This window comes from Bombina bombina, chromosome 7 (genome assembly GCF_027579735.1).
Source record: "Bombina bombina isolate aBomBom1 chromosome 7, aBomBom1.pri, whole genome shotgun sequence".
Taxonomy (NCBI): Eukaryota; Metazoa; Chordata; class Amphibia; order Anura; family Bombinatoridae; genus Bombina; species Bombina bombina.
The window spans coordinates 102,263,975-102,283,574 of NC_069505.1; the positions used below are offsets into that span (position 1 = coordinate 102,263,975).

The 19,600-nt window shown below is 39.4% G+C and overlaps 1 protein-coding gene across 1 annotated transcript in view; it reads left to right on the forward strand.

Annotated features, from left to right (window-relative positions):
* GATD1 (glutamine amidotransferase class 1 domain containing 1) overlaps window positions 1-18,060 on the forward strand; it is a 54,329-nt gene extending 36,269 nt beyond the window's left edge. The window contains exons 7-8 of the mRNA XM_053720218.1: window positions 3,820-3,931; window positions 14,487-18,060. Coding sequence (XP_053576193.1) covers window positions 3,820-3,931; window positions 14,487-14,493 — 119 coding nt within the window. The 3' untranslated portion in view covers window positions 14,494-18,060. The remainder of the gene's footprint in view (window positions 1-3,819; window positions 3,932-14,486) is intronic.
* The last annotated feature ends 1,540 nt before the right edge of the window (window positions 18,061-19,600 follow it).

Here is a 19,600-nt window from a genome sequence, read left to right on the forward strand (position 1 = left end):
GGATGCCTACCTTCACATTCCGATTCACAAGAATCATCATCAGTTCCTGAGGTTTGCCTTTCTAGACAGGCATTACCAATTTGTAGCTCTTCCATTCGGGTTGGCTACAGCCCCAAGAATTTTTACAAAGGTTCTGGGCTCACTTCTGGCGGTCCTAAGACCGCGAGGCATAGCGGTGGCTCCTTACCTGGACGACATCCTGATACAGGCGTCAAGCTTTCAAATTGCCAAATCTCATACAGAGATAGTTCTGGCATTCCTGAGGTTGCATGGGTAGAAAGTGAACGAAGAAAAGAGTTCTCTAGCTCCCCTCACAAGGGTTTCCTTCCTAGGGACTCTTATAGATTCTGTAGAAATGAAAATTTACCTGACGGAGTCCAGGTTATCAAAACTTCTAAATGCTTGCCGTGTTCTTCACTCCGTTCCGCGCCCCACGGTGGCTCAGTGCATGGAAGTAATCGGCTTAATGGTAGCGGCGATGGACATAGTGCCATTCGCGCGCCTGCATCTCAGACCGCTGTAATTATGCATGCTCAGTCAGTGGAATGGGGATTACACAGATTTGTCCCCTCTACTAAATCTGGGTCAGGAAACCAGAGATTCTCTTCTCTGGTGGTTATCTCGGGCCCATCTGTCCAAGGGTATGACCTTTCGCAGACCAGATTGGACAATTGTAACAACAGATGCCAGCCTTCTAGGTTGGGGTGCAGTCTGGAACTCCCTGAAGGTTCATGGACTCAGGAGGAGAAACTCCTCCCAATAAATATTCTGGAGTTAAGAGCAATATTCAATGCTCTTCTGGCTTGGCCTCAGCTAGCAACACTGAGGTTCATCAGATTTCAGTCGGACAACATCACGACTGTGGCTTACATCAACCATCAAGTGGGAACCAGGAGTTCCCTAGCGATGTCAGAAGTCTCCAAGATAATTCGCTGGGCAGAGACTCACTCTTGCCACCTGTCAGCGATCCATATCCCAGGTGTAGAGAACTGGGAGGCGGATTTTCTAAGTCGTCAGACTTTTCATCCGAGGGAATGGGAACTCCATCCGGAGGTGTTTGCTCAATTGGTTCTCCGTTGGGGCAAACCAGAATTGGATCTCATGGCGTCTCGCCAGAACGCCAAGCTTCCTTGTTACGGATCCAGGTCCAGGGACCCAGAAGCGGCAGTGATAGATGCTCTAGCAGCGCCTTGGTTCTTCAACCTCGCTTATGTGTTTCCTTTGCCCCCTCATCTGATTGCCAAAATCAAACAGGAAAGAGCATCAGTGATATTGATAGCGCCTGCGTGGCCACGCAGGACCTGGTATGCAGACCTAGTGGACATGTCATCCTTTCCACCATGGACTCTGCCTCTTAGACAAGACCTTCTAATACAAGGTCCTTTCAATCATCCAAATCTACTTTCTCTGAGACTGACTGCATGGAGATTGAACGCTTGATCCTATCAAAGCGTGGCTTCTCCGAGTCAGTAATTGATACCTTAATACAGGCACGAAAGCCTGTCACCAGGAAAATTTACCACAAGATATGGCGTAAATATCTTCATTGGTGTGAATCCAAGAATTACTAATGGAGTAGGGTTAGGATTCCTAGGATATTGTCCTTCCTCCAAGGGGGTTTGGACAAAGGATTATCAGCTAGTTCTTTAAAGGGACAGATTTCTGCTCTGTCTATTCTTTTACACAAGCGTCTGGCAGACGTTCAGGCATTTTGTCAGGCTTTAGTTAAATTAAGCCTGTGTTTAAACCTGTTGCTCCTCCATGGAGCTTAAACTTGGTTCTTAGAGTTCTTCAAGGGGTTCCGTTTGAACCCCTTCATTCTATTGATATCAAACTTCTTTCATGGAAAGTTCTTTTTCTGATGGCTATTTCCTCGGCTCGAAGAGTCTCGGACTTATCTGCCTTACATTGTGATTCTCCTTATCTGATCTTTCATTCAGATAAAGTTGTTCTGCGTACAAAACCTGGGTTTTTACCTAAGGTGGTTTCTAACAAGAATATCAATCAAGAGATTGTTGTTCCATCATTATGTCCTAATCCTTCTTCAAAGAAGGAACGTCTTTTGCATAATCTAGATGTAGTCCGTGCCTTGAAGTTTTACTTACAGGCTACTAAAGATTTTCGCAAAACATCTAACCTGTTTGTTGTTTACTCTGGACAGAGGAGAGGTCAGAAGGCCTCGGCAACCTCTTTCTTTTTGGCTTCGGAGTATAATCCGTTTAGCCTATGAGACTGCTGGACAGCAGCCTCCTGAAAGGATTACAGCTCATTCTACTAGAGCTGTGGCTTCCACCTGGGCCTTTAAAAATTAGGCCTCTGTTGAACAGATTTGCAAGGCTGCAACTTGGTCTTCGCTTCATACTTTTTCCAAATTTTACAATTTTGATACTTTTGCTTCTTCGGAGGCTGTTTTTGGGAGGTTCTACAGGCAGTGGTTCCTTCCGTTTAATCCTGCCTTGTCCCTCCCATCATCCGTGTACTTTAGCTTTGGTATTGGTATCCCACAAGTAATGGATGATCCGTGGACTGGATACACTTAAAAAGAGAAAACATAATTTATGCTTACCTGATAAATTTATTTCTCTTGTAGTGTATCCAGTCCACGGCCCGTCCTGTCCTTTTCAGGCAGGTCTAAATTTTAATTAAACTACAGTCACCACTGCACCCTATGGTTTCTCCTTTCTCGGCTTGTTTCGATCGAATGACTGGATATGCCAGTGAGGGGAGGAGCTATATAGCAGCTCTGCTGTGGGTGATCCTCTTGCAACTTCCTGTTGGGAAGGAGAATATCCCACAAGTAATGGATGATCCGTGGACTGGATACACTACAAGAGAAATAAATTTATCAGGTAAGCATAAATTATGTTTTTTACAGAGTTGTTCAGGGTATATTTTCACGTCGGCTTTTTACAGTTATGCTGTAACACTTTCAATTGATTTAGCAAATGAGTATTATGTCCCTTTAAGTAGAGACTCATGGGAGTCGCTATGTGCAGAAAGTTTATATAACTATACACCAAGGAATAAACACCTACTGTGGTTTACAATCTTGTTTAATAAAATGTTATTGAATATGTACATATAGTTTGTAATGTATGGCTTCGGCAGGTTTCACGTTGACAAAGTCTGTCCATCCTTTATTTTCTTTTTCTCTTTCTCTATATATTTTATTTTCAAGACTGTTATCCAATGTTCCAGGAACCTGATTACCCTTTACAAAATATTAAATGTTTTCAAATTCATTCTTTTTTTTTTTTTTTTTTTTTTTTTTTTTTCTTCCAGCATACTGTTTTTAAAATGACCACTCTAATGCATAAAACAAGTATTTGAATAATTGTTTAGATAAAATGTTATTATATACTCTTTGTAGCAATATGTCCACTAGGCACACAGTTTTATCCTTTCCATTTAAGGAATCTAAACTATTCTCTTCCAGTAACTTAATTTTTATTTATTTATTGTACCCACTGCAGTAATATAATTTGTTTTTATTTTAAAAAATAAAACTATTTAAAAACTTTAGTTTGGAATATATTTACCCTGATCAGTCTATACTGTGCATTGCCTTGCAATATCATATTACTAATCATTTATATTTTTACATTCTTCTATTACCGCTTACACGCTAATTCACTATTGCTGAATGCTTTTATTTCTGAGTGCTCCGTTTTTTTATTTATTTTTATTTCTCTTCATTCTGATGAGTTTTATGTCATCGGGAGCGAAATTTAATTTCCTTTTTCAATCACTGGAAATGTAAACCATTTTGTTAATCTTTCTATTGTTCCTGATTTGTAATCTTGGCTTCCTGTATTTTAGCCAGCGAGCCCGATGCTGTTCACGTGGTACTTGACAGGCATCTAGTTACAGGACAGAATGAGAACTCTACAATGGCAGCTGTTCAGAACCTCATCCTGCTCTGCAATGGAAGGTTGGTGCTGTGCTCACTGTTTTGCCATTGGCACATTGATGCAAAGGTTTCTGGGGATATCTCCAGTACACAGAATGCATGTAGTTAGGATCTCTAAATAGGTTAAAAGAAGTAGTAAAAAGAAGTACATTTAAAGGGATACTAACCCCACCTTTGTTCTTTCGTGTTTCAGAGAGAGCATGCAATTTTAAGCAACATTCTAATTTACTCCTATTATCAATTTTTCTTCATTCTCTTGTTCTCTTTATTTTAAAAATCAGGAATGTAAGCTTAAAGGGACAGTATACTAGAAAATAGTTTTTCCCTGAATGTGTTTCCAATTACTTTACCAGCTGCAGAGTATAAAATGTATGAAATTTGCTTTTTAAGGTTTATCTGTGTATATGAATTAGCTGATTTTGTGTTTTGAAGCCACAACCTAATAAAATGGGTTGAGCTTAGGAGCTAACCGCCGACATGGATGGCTGCATTCCTACAGAGCTCCTGACCCAAGACTCTCAAAAAGGAATATAAATATCAAATCCGCCTGCCTGAAGTAACTAAAGTAAAGTCCTACTTAGTGGGGATGCTATGTGATCGAGTTTGGGGAACTACAAAAGCCTCTTTATGCTACTGCAGGTCCTAATATGAGCAATCAATGAGGGGATCTTGGAGCCGGAAATATTCAATATGGCGACCTAAGCATTAAACAGATTGGTGCAGAGAGATCAACGGAATAAGTTGGAGCGAGTCTGACACAGAAGACAGCTGCAGTAAGTTGAGGTGGAGCTGCCCGCATATACTACAGCACCATATGAGTGGCTTTGTGCACACAGCGGGAGGAATCGTCGCAGCACTTACAAGTCTATGACCATTCTCCAGACCTCTGCTGTCCCATTATGCCTGGGGGAGGCTACGGAGCACCGCCACTCAGAGTTGAAACCCGAATATCTTACACCGCTGTCAGGGACCTCCTGGTGGCTCATGGGAAGAGGATCTGCGAGAGACTTGATGCTCTCATTAGTACTGTACAAACGGCGCACACGCAGAATGACAGCGTGGGAGAAGAGCGCACAGAAGCACAGGAGCCGCAGAGAGCCACAGTGCCTACAACTTCACAGGTGCGTCCCTCGCCATTGGCGCTAGCAGATTTAGGCCTTAGACCGGAGCCTCACTCTCTCTCGACTGGCACGAGTGGCCTGCACGCACGGAGGGAGACAAAATATAACCGCTTGTACATGTCGGTGGACACCCCAAAGCGCTACAGCGCTCACGCATCTCCAGACTCTCCCCTATCAGTCAATAGCATGGCTCTTTTATATCTGTTTGTCCTGTTCTCACAGGGCCCTGGATTGCCTATCTGTGCCAGCATAAAAACCGGAGTAGGGTGAGAACCGGGCAGTAGCAGCGGATACCAACTGGGTTGCAGCAGCGTTTTGCATACTCTGCATGCTCCTTCTTAAGTTTGATATTCGGACCCATTCACTAACTATACTATGATTTAATATTCTGCATTCATGAAGAATATAACTGATTATTGTGCAGATTGAGTACTTGATTTCTGGACACTGCAAGGAATATATGACTCTAGGTTTGCCCAGTTTATTACGAGGGTTGCTTTGATATCTCTACATTCCTCCCCTTCCTTTTTTCTTGCATTTATTAGCGATGTATTTCAGCTCCCACTCTGTTCATTCAAAATGATTATGAAGCGTGTTTGATAATTTTAATATTACTTGAAAAGCTAAATATTGCTCTTACACACATATTTTGTCTACTTGCATAGGATAGTACCTACATCAAATATTCCACTTTATGACAGGTGGATATCTGTGAGTTAGTTTCTCTTTGTGCCTATACGTGTCTCCCCTTCCCCCCCTCTGTACATAATAACAGTTTATTTGAGTTACTGCCCTTCATGTTCATGTTGTCTGTGCAGCCTGTTTGTTAAAGTGAAGGTTAACTTACCTTGTTTGCAATCAACAGTAATAATCTTTTGCCATAAATAATATAAGTTTCATTCATCATTTTTTTTTTATGTGTCTGTAAAAACAATTATCCCCGTAATAAATATCTTTTTTTTCTTCTGCAAATTCAGCCCGTTATATTTTTTTTTTCCAATTTCCTGGTCACATGTTTTACATACCCAATTGAAACTCTGGCCGATAGGCGGCCATCAAACCACGTCATCCCCACACATGTTATTCTGCGCATGCCCAATAATTTTGGAGTCAGTATTAGTTTTGGAGTGCGCTCCCGTTTCGCGCATGCGCATTTGATTCTTAGGGAAAAAAATATTTGTCATCTGCTTTCATGGACCGCTGAGAAAGTTATGGACCGTAACGGAGAAGCACATTGCCTTACTTGTCAAATAACATAGTACTGAATGAATATATTAGTGTTATTCATTGAGTACTATGTTTCTTGCTAGATTAACGCATGCGCATTGGATGCCGGTATCGGCGCGAAGCGCATGCGCAGTAAACAGGGCATTGTGAACGCGCATTTTCGGTGACGTATAGAGCGGGTGGAACCGCTCTATACATCATCGAACAGAAAGATAGGAAGTAGGGGATGGGAGGAGTTTGCAGTGTAACGGTAGGAACAAAAGATAGTGAGTAAAAGTTTAATTATTTAAATAAATTTATCAAATAGAGTTAGCGATCATACTATTATTATTATAGTGGATGCATTGATGAATTGGAAATATATTAACTTTACCTTCACTTTTAATGTACTTGTTTTCTCTAATGCAAAAGTACTGCTCTATATACATAACCACAGGGAACAGCTATTTATTGCTTAGATGTGTGATTGGGGAAGGAAGTACAGTGTAGGGCCATACATACATAAGCTAGCCACCTAGTTACCATGGCGTGCAGGGTTTATGTTTAATTGCAATGCTGGAGGCTGGGGTAAATGCTTTGCTAGGCAGACTATGAACCTCTTAATGCGGAGGAAGCTCTCCTAACTCTGCAGCCATTTTGGGTCTATTATCTTTTTCGCATAACTAATTTCCCCAACGCCGAGCTGTCAGCGGCCGGGATAGTAAGGCATATACACTATTTTTCTACATAGATCATAGGGGATTAATACGACTCCTTTAGATAACTGACATTGGGTCCCAATGGAGCGGCGGCCGCAGAGGTGCATTGCACTCTATAAAGTTCTTCAGTGGGGCGCATAGACGCTGTAGGAAGGCCTGCTTGTGAGTGGCTCCCATTCAATAGTGCCGCAGCTTATCTCCCAGAAGACCTAACTTTTGATTGACTAATAATTCTGTCCCTGTGGTTGAGTTTTCTCTATATTCGCAGACTGTACTCTTATTATGATAGTACGCTAGATGATCACTACTTTATCTACGATCATGAGTGTTCTCCAGAGACCCTTGATGTTATTATAGATTGTTGCTTATAGTGAGTTACCCGATTGCTTAAGCTTTATAAAGTAAAAAACCTGAGGTACCTGTGACGGGATCCAAGAGCGGTCCCTTTATTCTATTATACCTTCCCCTTTCTTCGGCAATGCTTCTCCATATAAGGTCCAAGAGTGGCCTTTAGAGTTTATAGGGAAGGTTAACTTCTATATAGGCACTGTATATGAATATGTCATGGAATGTTATCACGTAATGTAATACAATATTCACTGTTTGTTTGTGATGCTTGTTTGCCTATCCTGAATACCTCAATAAAAATATATTAAAAATAAAATAAAATGGGTTGAGCTTGTACGCATAATCAGATCTCATTACTGTATCACATTGTGCACATATACCTGCTTCTTTCTCTTATACCTGTCCATAAACCAATCACCAATACTTGGAGAGAACAAAGGAAAATTAACATTTTATTACCTTATCTCTTCTATACCCCACTGGGAGTGTAATTTCTCCAACATAGGTGTGTCCGGTCCACGGCGTCATCCTTACTTGTGGGATATTCTCTTCCCCAACAGGAAATGGCAAAGAGCCCAGCAAAGCTGGTCACATGATCCCTCCTAGGCTCCGCCTTCCCCAGTCATTCTCTTTGCCGTTGCACAGGCAACATCTCCACGGAGATGGCTCAGAGTTTTTTGGTGTTTAAATGTAGTTTTTATTCTTCTATCAAGAGTTTGTTATTTTAAAATAGTGCTGGTATGTACTATTTACTCTGAAACAGAAAAGAGATGAAGATTTCTGTTTGTAAGAGGAAAATGATTTTAGCAACCGTTACTAAAATCGATGGCTGTTTCCACACAGGACTGTTGAGAGGAATTAACTTCAGTTGGGGGAAACAGTGAGCAGACTTTGGCTGCTTGAGGTATGACACATTTCTAACAAGACTTGGTAATGCTGGAAGCTGTCATTTTCCCTATGGGATCCGGTAAGCCATTTTCTTAATTTTCAATATAAGAATAAAAGGGCTTCACAAGGGCTTTAAAGACTGGTAGACATTTTTCTGGGCCAAAACGATTACTTTATAAGCATATTTAATGGTTTATAACTTTGGAGAGTTATTTTAATCTTGGGAATTTTATTAAAAAAAACGGCAGGCACTGTATTGGACACCTTTTTCACTGGGGGCCTTTTCTAGTCATAGGCAGAGCCTCATTTTCGCGCCACTAATGCGCAGTTGTTTTTGAGAAGCAAGGCATGCAGATGCATGTGTGAGGAGCTCAGACCCACTGAAAAAGCTTATTGAAGGCATCATTTGGTATCGTATTCCCCTCTGGGCTTGGTTGGGTCTCAGCAAAGCAGATACCAGGGACTGTATAGGGGTTAAATGTAAAAACGGCTCCGGTTCCGTTATTTTAAGAGTTAAAGCTTTCAAATTTGGTGTTCAATACTTTTAAGGCTTTATGACACTGTGGTGAAATTTTGGTGAATTTTGAACATTTCCTTCATACTTTTGCGTATATTCAGTAAAAAAGTGTGTTCAGTTTAAAATTTAAAGAGACAGTAACGGTTTTATTTTAAAACGTTTTTTGTGCTTTGTTATCAAGTTTATGCCTATTAACATGTCTGAACTATCAGACGATGTTCTGTATGTTCGGAAGCCAAGGTTCCTCTCCATTTAAATATATGTGTTGAATGTGACAAACAAAGTAGGGACAATGATGCCACTGATAATAATGTTGCCCAAAATGATTCCTTAAGTGAGGGGAGTAAGCATGGTACTGCATCATCTCCTTCTATGTCTACACCAGTCTTGCCCACTCAGGAGGTCCCTAGTGAATCTAGTGCGCCAATCCTCCTTACTATGCAACAATTAACGGCTGTAATGGATAATTCTATTAAAAACATTTTAGCCAAAATGCCCACCTATCAGCGAAAGCGCGACTGCTCTGTTTTAGATACTGAAGAGCATGAGGTCGCTGATGATAATGGTTCTGACATGCCCTTACACCAGTCTGAAGGGGCTAGGGAGGTTTTGTCTGAGGGAGAAATTTCAGATTCAGGAAAAATTTCTCAACAAGCTGAACCTGACGTTATTACATTTAAATTTAAATTGGAACATCTCCGCGCTCTGCTTAAGGAGGTGTTATCTACTCTGGATGATTGTGACAATTTGGTCATTCCAGAGCAATTATGTAAGATGGACAGGTTCCTAGAGGTCCCGGTGCCCCCCGAAGCTTTTCCTATACCCAAGCGGGTGGCGGACATTGTAAATAAAGAATGGGAAAGGCCCAGCATACCTTTTGTCCCTCCCCCTATATTTAAGAAATTATTTCCTATGGTCGACCCCAGGAAGGACTTATGGCAGACAGTCCCCAAGGTCGAGGGGGCGGTTTCTACTCTAAACAAACGCACCACTATCCCTATAGAAGATAGTTGTGCTTTCAAAGATCCTATGGATAAAAAATTAGAGGGTTTGCTTAAAAAGATGTTTGTTCAGCAAGGTTACCTTCTACAACCAATTTCATGCATTGTTCCTGTCACTACAGCAGCGTGTTTCTGGTTCGAGGAACTAGAAAAGTCGCTCAATCAAGCATCCTCTTATGAGGAGGTTATGGACAGAGTTCAAGCACTTAAGTTGGCTAACTCTTTTACCTTAGACGCCACTTTGCAATTAGCTAGATTAGCGACTGTTGCATATATCAACCATCAGGGGGGAACAAGGAGTTCCCTGGCGATGGAAGAAGTGACCAAAGTAATTCAATGGGCGGAGCTTCACTCCTGCCACTTGTCTGCAATCCACATCCCAGGAGTGGAAAATTGGGAAGCGGATTTTGAGTCGTCAGACATTTCATCCGGGGGAGTGGGAACTCCATCCGGAAATCTTTGCCCAAATAACTCAATTATGGGGCACTCCAGACATGGATCTGATGGCGTCTCGTCAGAACTTCAAGGTTCCTTGCTACGGGTCCAGATCCAGGGGGGATCCCAAGGCGACTCTAGTAGATGCACTAGTAGCGCCCTGGACTTTCAACCTAGCTTATGTGTTCCCACCGTTTCCTCTCATTCCCAGGCTGGTAGCCAGGATCAATCAAGAGAGGGCTTCGGTGATCTTGATAGCTCCTGCGTGGCCACGCAGAACTTGGTATGCAGACCTGGTGAATATGTCATCGGCTCCACCATGGAAGCTACCTTTGAGACGGGACCTTCTTGTTCAAGGTCCGTTCGAACATCCGAATCTGGCATCACTCCAACTGACTGCTTGGAGATTGAACGCTTGATTTTATCAAAGCGTGGGTTCTCAGATTCTGTCATTGATACTCTTATTCAGGCTAGAAAGCCTGTAACTAGGAAAATTTACCATAAAGTATGGAAGAAATATATCTGTTGGTGCGAATCGAAAGGATTCCCATGGAACAGGGTAAAAATTCCTAAGATTCTATCCTTTCTACAAGAGGGTTTGGAGAAAGGATTATCTGCAAGTTCTTTGAAGGGACAGATTTCTGCTTTATCTGTTTTACTTCACAAGAAGCTGGCGGCTGTGCCAGATGTTCAGGCTTTTGTTCAGGCTCTGGTTAGAATCAAGCCTGTTTACAAACCTTTGACTCCTCCTTGGAGTCTCAATTTAGTTCTTTCAGTTCTTCAAGGGGTTCCGTTTGAACCCTTACATTCCGTAGATATTAAGTTATTATCTTGGAAAGTTTTGTTTTTGGTTGCAATTTCTTCTGCTAGAAGAGTTTCAGAGTTATCTGCTCTGCAGTGTTCTCCTCCTTATCTGGTGTTCCATGCAGATAAGGTGGTTTTGCGTACTAAACCTGGTTTTCTTCCGAAAGTTGTTTCTAACAAAAATATTAACCAGGAGATAGTTGTGCCTTCTTTGTGTCCGAATCCAGTTTCAAAGAAGGAACGTTTGTTGCACAATTTGGATGTAGTTCGTGCTCTAAAATTCTATTTAGAGGCTACAAAGGATTTCAGACAAACATCTTCCTTGTTTGTTGTTTATTCTGGTAAAAGGAGAGGTCAAAAAGCAACTTCTACCTCTCTCTCTCTTTTTGGCTTAAAAGCATCATCAGATTGGCTTATGAGACTGCCGGACGGCAGCCTCCTGAAAGAATCACAGCTCATTCCACTAGGGCTGTGGCTTCCACATGGGCCTTCAAGAACGAGGCTTCTGTTGATCAGATATGTAAGGCAGCGACTTGGTCTTCACTGCACACTTTTACCAAATTTTACAAATTTGATACTTTTGCTTCTTCTGAGGCTATTTTTGGGAGAAAGGTTTTGCAGACCGTGGTGCCTTCCATCTAGGTGACCTGATTTGCTCCCTCCCATCATCCGTGTCCTAAAGCTTTGGTATTGGTTCCCACAAGTAAGGATGACGCCGTGGACCGGACACACCTATGTTGGAGAAAACAGAATTTATGTTTACCTGATAAATTACTTTCTCCAACGGTGTGTCCGGACCACGGCCCGCCCTGGTTTTTAATCAGGTCTGATGATTTAATTTCTCTAACTACAGTCACCACGGTATCATATGATTTCTCCTATGCAAATATTCCTCCTTTACGTCGGTCGAATGACTGGGGAAGGCGGAGCCTAGGAGGGATCATGTGACCAGCTTTGCTGGGCTCTTTGCCATTTCCTGTTGGGGAAGAGAATATCCCACAAGTAAGGATGACGCCGTGGACCGGACACACCGTTGGAGAAAGTAATTTATCAGGTAAACATAAATTCTGTTTTTTTCTACTGGCTGTGTTAACACAGCTTGGCCTTGAGGCCAAAAAATTTCAGGACGGGTGGGGATACCAGAGGCTAAATAAACAATTTAAAATGCCAATATAAGGGTAATGAAAATACTTGTAAACAATTTAATACATTCCAGCAGGTAAAGTGGATCATTGGAAACAAATTAAAGGGGAGAAAATGTTGGGTAAACTGTCCCTTTAATAGCCGGACCATTTTAGGTTCAGCACCCTGGGTAGCCCTTGCTGATTGGTGGCTACATTTAGCGCTACCCAGGTACTGAACCAAAAATGGGCGGCTCCTAACTAAATAAAGATAGCAAGAGAATGAAGAAAAATTTATAATAGGAGTAAATTAGAAAATTGCTTAATATTGTATGCTCTATCTGAATCATGAAAGAAAAAAAATGGGTTTAGTGTCCCTTTCATAATCTCTGAGCCTATAAAATAAATCAAAGAGAAAAATGGAAAACAAACATTATAAAATCTCTGTCCATCCCCCTGCTGGGAGCGTGATTTCTTCTAGACTCTTTTGTTTACACAGCTTTTCTATAACAAGAACATGGGTGTTTAAATGTTTAGTATATTTAGGGATACAGTAAGCAAAAACAGCTATTTCAAATGAAAAATAAAGATAAATGAGATATTTGTAAACCATTTAATACACTCCAGCAGGTAAAGTGGATGATTGGGAAATACGCTAAAGGGGAGAAAAAACAAATCACAGTACACTGTCCCTTTTAAACACTGCATTGCAAACAAAAAACATTTACATCAGTAATTTTATTAGTAGAATTTGCATTGTATTTAGTTGAGTTGCACATCCATTGGAAAGGCTCTTTAGTATGTTTCTTATCTCATTTGCTGCGGTCAGAAGTTATCACTTATGAATATGCTCCTGCACTGATCAAGCAATTGCAGTAATTGTTGAGTCAGGATCCATTCTACAAGGTGCATTCTAGCTTCTTTTAGGGCAGTGACAAATATAATTTTCAGATTTAAAATACTTGAAAATGAGGCAAAATAAATAAAGTATGTTGCATTTTTCTCTTACAACACACATTTAGTTTGCTCTCATTTGGAGCCTGCACACCCCCCCCCCCAAAAAAAAAAACTAAAACAGAAAACTCTTAATTTAAAGAAAAATCTTTAAAACAGAAAACTTTATATAATTGTTTTTAAAGAAATCCTAAAAACAGAAATTATCAGCACCTGGGTAGCGCTTGCTAATTGGTGGCTAAACCAGCAAACACTATCCAGGGTTCTGAACCAGCAATAGTTCGGCTCCTAAGCTTACAGTCCTGCTTTTTAAATAAAGATTGCAAGAGAACAAAGAAAAATTGGTAATAGGAGTCAATTACAAAGTTAAGAATTTTTTTTTTTAATAATAATCTCACCAACCAAGAGACCTTTAGATCATCGGGCCCACAGTCCCTTAGTAGAACAATGGCACAGTTTCTTATAAGCCAGTAAACTCTTATCCCACAGACCAGTTGATCACTTCCTGTTTATAAATCAAAATAAATAGCTTTAACTTTTTTGGATGCAAGAACTTTATCATTACACTGTTTAAATACTGCTCTTTTATGTCCTAAAATAGATCTTGCAGACTTCAAAAGCCTGACTCTGTAAAACACTACATTGTGACTTGGTCAGTACAGAAACTCCTGTATATTCGTCCCTAACTGATTGCACAGGTTAGATAGAACTAATGAAGGCTTTTTAAAGGGGTGCATCCTGGACTGCAAAACAATGCATTTTTTTGCTAGTAAATGCTTTATTTTGTATGCAGATCTTTTGCAGTGCCTTGCTTAAGATTAAATAGCCTATGCATACATACAAACAATTACTGTCCTAACGCAACCTTGAGGCTTAGCAGCAATGAATTACATAATGCATAGAACACTTTTATCTGGCTTTGCCGTCTGTAATTGGTTGAACCTTTATACAACTATCTGTCAGCTTGGCAAAGGGATAGTCTTGGAAATATATAGATATAATAAATTAAAATCAAATATAAAACGAAACAGGTTTAATAAAAAGCTTTCTAATACTGTAGACAATGTAAAGCTCTGTATTACGCTCACGTGCCGTTTTAGAGAAGGGAGTACAGAAGTGTGTAACAGAATAGTAAGGGTTATTATGTACAGCAGTTGTCTATGAATAGGGTGACCATATTGCCGCTTTAAAAAGGGACACATGAAAAATACATATGTCAGGGCTGTTTTAAACAAATGTTTTGTACAAGAACCCGACATGTATTTTTCATATGTGTCCCTTTTTAAAGCGGCAATATGGTCACCCTATCTATGAATGTAAATAGTCAGGGAAGAGACACACGAAGGTGATATAGAAAATAATGGGGTTCCTTTAATTACTGGGAAATGTGTAGATTGCATTGCAAAGCTGTCAGCTATTTGTTTCTTGTGTAATTTGTTTGTTAATGTTTTTTTCTATGCAGGAAATAAGGTTGGTCTTCTGGAAAACACAAACCTTTGTAATATTATGCTAAAAGGCCCACAGAGGAAGGGTAATGGAGAAAAGCTTAATTATCCAAGGCAGACAGCAAGAACATTCTGTCCTCTCATCCATTCCACTTCAGCAGCACACACCATCCTTTAGTTCTCGCATCCAGTGGAAGCTGCGTGCGGCGAAGGAGAGTTTCCTGAAGATTAGAATTAGCCGGGACTTTTTCTGAAGAAAACCATACTTAAAGGGACACACTACCCAATTTTTTTCTTTTGTAATTCAGATAGATCAGGCAATTTTAAGCAACTTTCTAATTTACTCCTATTATCAATTTTTCTTCATTCTCTTGCTATCATTATTTGAAAAAGAAGGTATCTAAGCTTTTTTTTGTTTCAGTACTCTGGACAGCACTTTTTTATTGGTGGATGGATTTATCCACCAATCAGCAAGGACAACCCAGGTTGTTCACCAAAAATGGGCCGGCATCTAAACTTACATTCTTGCATTTCAAATAAAGATACCAAGGGAATGAAGAAAATTTGATAACAGGAGTAAATTAGAAAGTTGCTTAAAATTTCATGCTCAATCTGAATCGCGAAATATTTTTTTTTGGGTACAGTGTCCCTTTAAAGGGACATAAAACCTTAAAAAAAAAAAAAAAAAATCATGATTCAGATAGAACACACAATTTTAATCCGCTTTCAAATTTACTTCTATTATCATTTTTTTTATATACTTTGTTAAAACTGCTTCCATATAGTGTGCATATGTCTGCAACACTATATAGAAGCAGTTTTACAACAATGTTATACATTAGCAAGAGCAATAGATGGCAGCACTATTTCCTGTCATATAGTGCTGCAGACATGTGCACGCTATCTATCTAGATATCTCTTCAACAAAGAATAACATGAAAACAAAGAACATTTGATAATAGAAATAAATTAGAAAAATTGTATGCTCTATCTGAATCATGTGAGGAAATATCTGGGTTATCCACAGGAAATTATAGAGCATGTTTAAAAACTTGTGGCTGAACATTTCATGTTGTATAGGGAGCACATGCTGAAATAAATGTTAACAATAATATTGATATTGATTTATCATGTAGAGTTGTTGTGTGTGTTAAATAGTCTTGTTTATCGTTGCAAAAATGGACAATGTAAATGTATTAAGAAATTTCTTAAATGAAAGAACATATTTGATTAAATTGATACAATCAGATTCAAGTCATTCCAATTTTAAAACAAATTGGCTGTAAATACCTTTTTTACATTGACACATTTCTTGGAACTATGGTGATTGGTCAGAGGATTCAGCATTTCCTTTTTTACAGAACCTATGGACAACTTCATTTATTTTTGTGATGACAGAGCTAACAGAGTTATACATCGTAGTCTGATTCTGTTAGCCCTGTATAAGTCTTCCATTTACTTTCTAATAAAAAGGGAGAGGCACATTTTTTTATATTGCCCACCTAAATATAGCTTATTTTTTTTCAATCTTCCTGCCACTCATTTAAAAAAAAAAAAACTAATTTGCATTTTATCTTTTCTTAAAGGGACATAATACTCCTAGGCTAAATCACTTCAAAGTGATGCAGCAGAACTGTAAAAAGCTGACATGAAAATATCACCTGAACATCTCTATGTAAAAAGGGAAGATGTTTTTACCTCGGGTAAGTGCTCTGTGAACAGGTGGAGGTTTTTCTAGTCAGCTTTGTATAGCTATGCTGCATCACTTTCAAGTGCTTCAACATTTGGGTATCATGTCCGTTTAACTTGTATGTCATATCCGGTTTTGCCTGTACATGGTTTTTAGTTTGTTCTGTATTTGATCAGTTTTATGTAAGCTACACTTCATGTATAATAGTTCTAATCTAGTTAAAGCGTATCACGTTCACAATATCTAATTCTCCATCTGAAGTAGGGATACAGTGACAAAGACATTTAGTTATGTGAAATCTTACCCTCCGTTAATATTATGTTGATCATTTTCTTTATGCTTTAAGCTTATATTTGTTTTGTCCTGTCTATTTTTTAAAGTTACTGTAGCTCTTTTGTTTTAGCTAGACCACCGATTGGAAAACAGTTCCGACCGTTAGCTCACAAAAAATTTTAGTTTTGAAGTGGGCGTCTGGATCTTGGGTATTTGAATTTCATATTTATGTTAAAGGGCCATAATACCCAAATGTTTAAACACTTGAAAGTGATGCAGCATAGCTGTAAAAAGCGGACTAGAAAATATCACCTGAACATCTCTATGTAAAAAAGAAAGATATTTTACCTCAAAAGTTCCTCAGTAGCCACATCCCATTGTAAAGGATTTCTAAGCAGCATATTAGTATGTCTGTCCTGGGACAGCTGAAAGGATGAGCCTTGTGCACTCTCATGTTATTTCCCTATTCAGTGTAAGGAAGTTTACAATGAAATCTCATGAGTTAAGTCAAATCTCATGAGATCACAGTAAAAGAGTTCATGACCTCAGCACTGCTGATGCGGATTGGCTGCTGTTCATTTCTTCATTTTTTTTTTATTTTTACCTGCAGCTGGGAGCAGCTGAGTATAACTTTTTACACAGAACTTACTCTGCTGAGCTGAGGAAATTGTGAGGTAAAATATCTTCCTTTTTTACATAGAGATTCTCAGGTGATATTTTCCTGTCAGCTTTTTACAGTTAAACTGCATCAGTTTCAAGTGATTTAGCCTATGAGTATTATGTCCCTTTAAAAAGTTATAGCGCATCTTTATTACTGATGAATTAAACTCCATCTAAAATATCACTAACATTCCGATCTGTTTATACAAAGGGGAAAGTTTACCATCACTATTAAGTATTCTGACCATGCAATATCCATTTCAGACATTGTTTTCTCTTCATTACCGTTATATGTTAAAGGGCCATTATAGTCGAAAAATGTCATGATCTAATCCTGCAGTACTGTGTGTTTAACCCCTGCAATGGTGTTAAACGCACAGTAGCAAAATAACTTGGGACTCATGGTGCACTGCTGGTCCCAAGTGGAACTTGCCACTGATCCAATCACTAGCACTAGTTGCACATCTGAGTCGTGCGACTAGCGCTGCTAATTGGAGCAGCCGCTAGTTCCATTCGGGACCAGCAGTGCGCCGCGAGTCCCGAGCGGCATTTCTACTTTGTGTTTAATTCCATTGGTATGGTCAAGCACACAGTGCTGCAGATCGATAGTCTTAAAATGACATGCTCTAATGGGTTACAGCATGTAATTTTTCAATTATAATGGCCCTTTAAAAGGACATTAAATACCTTCTAATTACAAATTATTTTGCAGTGTTTCAGTAGAATAATTCTAATAGAAAAATTCCAATGGCACTACTCATATTGTTTACAGGAATATATACACATCTGTGATGATTAATAATTATATATTTATCATCAGGTTTCAGGTGCTATGTTTCAAGTGAAAATATTTACTAAACTTTTATTTACTAAACTAGCGATACTAGGTCCACTAAAAGGGATACATATGTACAGCACTCTTAGTCCTAAAGTGTTATACTTTTAATAAAATGTGTTCAACATTGTCATGACGTGTTTCTTTGTTTACCTAAAACATAACATTTATTGTACTTTTGATTAAAAAATTGGAAAAACAACCTCTTTGCGCCATTAGGATGTTCCATGCCGCCCTAACTGCGCTGGGCTTTAGCGCCGTTTGGATGGCATGGAATGTCCTAGCCATTTGGCTGTACTGAAGACAACTGCACTTCCAGATTGTGTTTGTGGCATGGAGGGTGTGCCTAGCATCATAGCGACAGTAGCAACAGTAATATTATATAGTCTTCTAGGTGTTTTGGTAAGTCTCCGAAACAGGAAATCATTATTGGGATAGATGGTGATATATACTTATTTATATCATCACTAATGGTGAATTAAATTGTATACATACAGGCACTTTTTCTATACTTGAAATAAAAAAGAAGCAACAGTGTGACTATTCCCAATCTATTTCAGTAGATTAACATACTAGCACAGACTGAACTATATTAGAACATTTTAACACTTTGCTGCAATAGTTTTTCTTTCATACCAGTGGTGAGAGCCCACGATAAATTATTCTTGGGAATTACTCTTCTCTAGGAGGAGGAAAAGATTCCCAAACCAAAAATGCCCTATAAAACCCCTCACACATACCTTAGTCTTTACTTTGCCTCTGTTGGGGGTGGTTGAAGACGAGCATTTGATTCTTCAGAGTGAGGGTTTTTCAGTTTATATTGAGGACCGGTTTCCTGGCAGAGTACAGTGCTTGTCAGAGGTATGTATATGGGTTATAGTTTGTGATTCTTTTTTCACCTCATGGAAATGTTTTCATAAACCTTCCATAATTGGTTGCAGGGACTTCTCTTTTGCCTCCGCTTATGGATCTACAATACACTCCTATTCCTTAACCTCTGCTTATGTTTCAGTACTGGTTTTGTTTTCTGCTGCTTATTTGCTGGTGGACGAGTGTCTATTGGTAAGTATAATTTATTAAACATTGTATAGACTCTAGAGCTATGTTATAGGCACTCTTAGTTTGTATATCTATTTGCTAATATATATGTCCCTTGGACAAAATCCTTTTCACTATTCCCTTGCTGTTTTGGGCGCATCAGATTGTTTTTTTGCTTTCTTATATTAAATTTTGCTCGTCTTTATGGGTTACACGTGTCACAGTTGCGCATGTCTGTTAACACTTGTTTGGTTAGCGCAGGTCCCGTTAGTCTTGCTATAGTTCCTTGGCACGTCGGGTTTGCGCACTTCCGTCCTCGGCTATGCGCACGTTGGGTGTTTGGCATGCTAAATTCCTTATAGCTGTTAGCTATTTTCGTGTGCTTTAACTCTCTCTGATGAGCGTTTTCTGCTCTTTGGATGTTATATTAATATTTCCTGCTTTGTTTTGCAGTTTGACTTAGCATGTATTGTACCTGTGAGTTTATTTAAAAAGCTGCTTAGGAGGGGGTAAGTGATATGGTTTCACCTACTGGGAAAATGTTTATCAAGGCTGCAGTTTTTGAGGCGCTGGCTGCTCTTCCGTCTTCAAAGAAGCCTAAAAAGTCAGTTCAGATTTCACCTTCTACAAGTTCT